At 38.5% G+C, this 6,537-nt stretch overlaps 1 protein-coding gene across 1 annotated transcript; it reads right to left on the reverse strand.

Annotated features, from left to right (window-relative positions):
* Positions 1-1,188: 1,188 nt before the first annotated feature.
* LOC112663647 (olfactory receptor 5L1-like) lies at positions 1,189-2,124 on the reverse strand. Its single transcript, XM_025452717.3, has one exon. It carries the CDS (start codon positions 2,122-2,124, stop codon positions 1,189-1,191), a length of 936 nt encoding a protein of 311 aa, XP_025308502.1.
* Between the last annotated feature and the right edge of the window lie 4,413 nt (positions 2,125-6,537).

The raw sequence follows: 6,537 nt of genomic DNA on the forward strand, positions 1-6,537 counted from the left end.
TCCCTGACTGACTTATATCACTTTGCATAGTACAGTCTAGCTCCATTCACATCATTGCAAATGGCAAGATTCCATTATTTTTGATGGCTGAGTAATATTTATATATATATTAATATATATGTATATCTCCTATCTTTATAATATACATCAGTTGATGGACAACTGAGCTCCTTCCATAATTTAGCTCAAAAATTAAATATTTATGTGTTCTACAAATAGATTAGAATTCCACTTCTAGTGGCAGCATCTTATCCACAATGGAGAGTTAGAATGGAGGCACAAATTAAAAAAACAAACAAAAAGTGGGATGAGTGACCTAAGTCAGAAATGCAGGTACTGATAGTACTGATTATTCAGTAATGGCAAGTTTATGTGTGTCTGGAGATTTTATATATATCCACACTCATATATACTGTCTGTCTCATAATTTCACTCATATATATGTGTATATATGAGTGTGTGTGAAGTTATGAGACAGGCAGTACATATGTATAGAAGTACAATATAAGAGAGGGAGGGGGAAGAGAAGGAGAACTAAATGTGTGCCAGGGATCATTCTAGGCTCTTTGCACATGACATGTACTTTAGTTTTCCTAACGTTCATGGGAAGTCATCATTAGTACTATCCCCATATTTTCACATGAGATCATATCTGAAGTTCCAAAATCACTGGACACTGCAACAACAACAGCAAAAATAATAACAAAAACCAGATATAGGCAATAAATCTTAAAAAAGATACAAGCATATCATAGACCCATATCCATGTGGAAATCTCATTCTGTACATAAACTGTTGAACAAAGATGTGTACTTCATTGAAAACTAAGAAAAATTCAACCTTGGAAAAGACCAAGGTTCCATAATAGGTACTGAAAGAAAGTGTTATCCTCAAGTGTTCTTCATTAATTTCATGAAGGTTTTAGAGCAAACTAAATGCGTCTGAAGAGTGCATTACTCATATCCATTTAAGACACTAGATTGAAGGAAAGCAAAGAAGTAGGCTTCAAGTTTGAAATGTGGTCAGTCCTAACCTGGAAGCAAATTGAAGAGGCACAAAGGCAAGATAATAAAAAAAGGATCACTCCTACATCCTGGCTCTTCCCTCCACTCCAACATTACAACCCACCCATTCACGTGTCCACCAGCCTCCACTTTGGGACTCTGAGTCCTGCTAAGAAAAGATTTTCTAGGAAAACATTTTGGAGCTCACCACTTTCCTGAGAGCTTCTTTCACATCCTTATTCCTCAGACTATAGATGAGGGGGTTCAGCATGGGAATCACTATGGTGTAGAACACTGTGGCCACCTTGTCAGCATCCATACTGTTGCCCGAACCCGGCCGACAATAAATGAAAAGGATTGTTCCATGGAAGACAAGGATGGCTGTGAGGTGGGAGGCACAGGTGGAAAAGGCTTTGCGCCTTCCCTCTGCAGAGCGCATCCTCAGGATGGTGATGAGAATCAGCAAATAGGAGGTAAGGATGATCAGGATGGTGGTGAGCTCGTTGAAGGTGGCCACGATGTACAGCAACAGTTCATTCATAGTGACATCAGAGCAAGCAAGAGATAAGAGAGGGGGTAGATCACAAAAGAAGTGGTTAATCACATCTGATCTATAGGATGGGATCTGAAGGGCTAAACACAAGTGGATCAGAGAACAGGCCGTCCCACAGAGGTAGCAGCAGGACACCAGCTCCATACAGAGATTCCGGGACATGGTGACCATGTACAGCAGTGGGTTGCAGATGGCCACGAAGCGGTCATAGGCCATCACAGCTAACAGGAAGACCTCAGTTACCACACATGTACAAAATAAATAGAACTGCACCATGCAACCGAGGAAGGAGATGACTTTGTCCCTGTTTAAGATATTGGGCAGCATCTTTGGCACGATGATCGTGGAGTAGCAAAAATCCACAAAGGACAAGTGGCTGAGGAAAAAGTACATGGGAGTGTGAAGCTGAGAGCTGACCTGAATCACTGCGATCATGCCCAGATTTCCCAAAACCGTGACTCCATAGATGAGAAGAAACAGCAGGAAGAGGAAGACTCTCAGCTCTGGGGCATCTGCTAATCCAAGCAGAATGAATTCTGTCACACTGGTGCAGTTCTCCTCACCCATGTTTTCACTTTATTGAGGCTGGAGGAAAATATTAATAGTTACTCTCCATTATATGATCCCAAATTCATTTTTTGACTATCTTCTAAATAAAGATGTGATAATAGGTAAGGTAATTAATTTTTGTGCACGTGAAGAAACAGGACATTGCTTTTATAAAGTTTAGGAAATGTGCAGGCGTTGTAGCAAAGATGCATAAGGTCACAGTCTGAGAGATCACACAAAAACATTCATATCCATTACATCTTATATGATTGCTTAAACGAGTCCTACCCAATTTTGAGCTTGAAGTTGAATCATTAGAAAAACATCAAACATTATTGAATTAGCCAGATTGTTTCATGAAATTCAAATCCCTCTTTCCAGGCAGAATGTTTAATGAGTACTGAAAATGTTGAGATCGCAGGAAATAAATTTTTGAAATACACAGTATTCTCTGTTTTCCACTGAAATGATGAAAATTCTTTGGTATTGAAGATTATTAATCCATAAGTGTTCATTTTTTATCAATATGGTTTAGATGGAGAAGTTGCTTTTGTGCTCCATACCTGCATTTTTTTTCTATAAAATTAACATAGTGATTTTGTCAATTATACTTTTCAACACAGGCCATTACTGAGGGAATTTGTGCTTAGATTCAAAGTTCCTTGGGAGGCCTGGGTGGCTCAGCGATTGAGCGCCTGCTTTCGGCTCAGGTCATGATCCCAGGATCCAGGATCAAGTCCCTCATCAGGCTCCCTGCAAGGAGCCTGTTTCTCCATCTGCCTGTGTCTCTGCCTCTGTGTGTGTGTGTGTCTATCATGAATAAATAAATAAATCTTTAAAAAAAAAGTTTCTATGACTCTGAAGCCTTATAATGACCTATATGACAAATACATTCACTGCTTTAAATTTATTTGAAGAACCAATCAGAGATGTATATATGAAAGCATTAAATATTTGCTGCTGCATTGTAACACTGTTTATGATAGTAAAACTCAGAAATTAAGTGTCAAGTAAAAGGCAAAGGGTCAAAGCTATGACACATATATATTATGGAAAACTATGCAACTATTAAGGTGATATTTTTGAAGAACATTTAATGACCTGACAAGTAACTATGAAAAAATGATAAGTTTAAAAATAGTAAGCCAGATTGCACAGATAGAATATTATATATGTATATATCAGTTTCTTCGCATATTTAATCCTCACAAAATCCATGAACCATGAATATTTTATTTTAATCCTTTAAAAAATGTAGAAACGTACTTTAATTCATGATGAGGAGATACATTGATGATTCCCGGAGGAAAGACAGTCTGCACTAAAATTCAACATGGTCAGATATTTCCTCCTTAATAAAATGATTTCAAAGAAGCAAAGCATATATATGTGCCTTAAGAAATCCCACGGTGAAAACAAATAATTGTTCTGATAATACGGTTTTCTCTCTTCAACAGCCAGTTAAAAAGGAGTTGTCTTTTTCTGAGCTCAATGTTGTATATGATTTTGAAAACATTGCCTGTTTACAAGTCTAAAGGTGAAAAAATCAGACTGTTGGTTATTTGTAGAGAAGTAGTTCTTAACCAGGAGGGATTTTGATCCCTCTGGGACAGTTGGCTCTGCTGAAGACTTTTCTGGGTTGTCACCCTAGGGAGGGATGCTAGTGACATCTAGTGGGTAGAAACCAGGGATACTGCTGACCACTCTTAAGATGCACCTGGCAGCCCCAGCCCTGCCTCCCCCAACCCCACATACCAACAACACACACAAACACACAAATATTATGTGGCCCAAAAGGTCAATGGTACCAAGGTTGAGAAACTTACAATAGGATAATATTTCTAAGTGTGGTGCCCAAAACCAAAATAATTCCTCTCTTTTCTGCTTCACAGGTGGTCCCCATGTCTGTGCCTCTCCACAAACTGGATGGAGGGCCCCTTCCGGCTGCCCTCTGCATCAGAGTAACCATGCAGTCTGCCAGGTTCCATCCATTCTCCATTAAGATTGTTTCTCAATGTACAAAGGAAAAATGTTTTCATAAAGAAGCAATCCAAACATGGCATTTCTTAAAACAATTTCTAATTAAAGAAAGAGCCAAACACAGATTTTTTAAAAAATATATGTTTAGTACTACAGTCTTGTATACATGACTATAATAAATTATTCTTATAAGAAAAAAAAAAAGATAAAAAGCTTCTAACTCCCAGAAAATATTTATCTCCATTCCCAAGGAAAGAGTGTAGCCCAGCTGACCTGTGGGTAAAAGTTGCTTCCTCTGTTTCTGAAGATGCTATCATGGAAATGCTTTATGTTTTTGTGTGTATGTGTCTCTGGGACTCATAATATTCCTTAAGCTTCCCAAAACAATTACTGATCTCTGTGGGATATCAATGAGATCTCAAGAAAACCATACCATCCCGAGACTCAAACAACTAATGATTTCTATGAGATATAAACAGGGAGAAAACTTATCCCAGCTTGGTATGCATTATTATAATCCAACAAGGTTCCTCTCAGAGTTCATGATAAATCGCAGAGCATCGTATGCTACATCCAAGCACTGCTCTGAGAAGCAGGGATCATACCATTATTATGAAATATATGAGTAGGTCTTATTGACTCTGCCTGTATTGTACTCAAAAGCTCTTTCCTGGAAGGCGTAGGGTCTGAAGTCAAGTCAGAGTTCCATCAAATACCAGAAACAGGTATTTACTGAGAATATTAAAATATTCACATTACTGGCCACTTTCTGTGTCCTAGGTACTATTCTGAATACAACTATTAACACATTTTATCTTTATAAAATTATAAACAGGTCAGTGTAGTTACACGCCTTTATGATAAGGTCACTGAGGCACAGACTGTTGTAACTTGCCCAAAGTCACACAGGTAATCTCTGATAAAATGAGACCACGTGCTGCTTTTTGATCTGTGCCACCCATATGACTGAGTGAGGAAGAGCAGAACTGTCGATGGTGCTGGGATGGCATCTCCCTGCTGGACACCAGAGTCCATTAAACAGAGTTGGCTCAAGGGTTCTCCTAAGTCTGTTCCTCCACTAGCTATATAATGCCTTCTAAACCAAGGGGGTGCAGACTGCTGCCTGTGGTTTGTGCCCTTGCATACAGTCAAGCATTTCAAGAGTTCCATGGATATAATTAGTTAAGATAATCAGTTTTCAATAATGTACATGCATTTTCCTAAGATTGATTCATCTGATAATTCCCTGAGTTTGAAGTATGTTTCTGGATGTCCTTTCCACCTACCACTTTCATTAATTCTTTTCTTTTCAGAAGCAAAGATCCCTTATTTAAAAAAAATAGCAAACTTCCAAAACCTAAAACATAAGAACATTTTGAAATATTGTTTTCCAGGCAGTTCTGAAGTTTGCTTACACTTCAAAACCCATGTTAGGACCTCTTGTTTCTCTCTGGCATATATATATATATATACCCTTCCAACATCAACATCAGATTTAGATGCAGCTTAAAGCACTTAAGATGCTGCTTATGCACTTCCCTGTTTAATATATGCTCCTTTTCATGATAATTAATGGCTTTAGGACATGTATTTTAACCAATATAGAGATGTCATGAAATCAGACATATAGTAGATCAATGACAATATTTGTTTAACACCTATTCGTTTTCTTCTTAGTGCACCCTCCGGCTATTGTCATAAAAATCATCCTTCTGAAGGAAACAGTCTCATGACAGCATCTATAAAGAGTATCTTTGGTAACGATGCTCTACATCATCCGGGCAACCCACTCAGAGGAAAGTGGCTTTATCTATTTTTATTAGACTTAAAGACATGGCAAGTATTTTTTTTAATATAAAAATTCTAGGGGTGCCTGGTAGGCTCAATTGGTTAAGTCCCCAACTCTTGATTTCCGTTCAGGTCAGGATCTCAGGGTCGTTAAGACCAAGCCTCGTGTTGGGCTCTGCTCTGGGAGTGGAGCCTGCTGAAGATTTTCTCTGCCTCTTTCTCTCTCCCTCTGCTCTTCCCTGCTGCTGGTGAGCTCTCTCTATCCCTCTCTTTTAAAAAAATTATTGAAATTGATTTCTTGGTCTCATCCAAAAATTTAATAAAGATGAAGCTCTAAGTTTTTGATGAAGTGTGTTTAAAACACATAATACTATTTTAGTAAACTGGATTGGCGAATTTATTTGTTTTTTTTTTCCTCTTACTTCCCCAACACTCTTTTCTTTCTTTCCTTTTTTTTGAAAAAACATTTTTATTTATTTATTCATGGAAGACAGAGAGAGAGAGAGAGAGAGAGAGGCAGAGACACAGGCTGAGAGAGAAGGAGGCTCCCTTTGGGGAGCCCTATGTGGGACTCAATCCCAGGACCCTGGGATCATGACCTGAGCCAAAGGCAAACGCTCAACCACTGAGCCACCCAGACTCCCTGTATTGGTGAGTTTTAAT

This window comes from Canis lupus, chromosome 18 (genome assembly GCF_003254725.2).
Source record: "Canis lupus dingo isolate Sandy chromosome 18, ASM325472v2, whole genome shotgun sequence".
Lineage (NCBI taxonomy): Eukaryota > Metazoa > Chordata > Mammalia > Carnivora > Canidae > Canis > Canis lupus.

What these genes read in the sequence shown, in the direction of transcription:
- LOC112663647 (XM_025452717.3), bottom strand. Translation starts at nt 2,124, where the DNA reads ATGGGTGAGGAGAACTGCACCAGTGTGACAGAATTCATTCTGCTTGGA.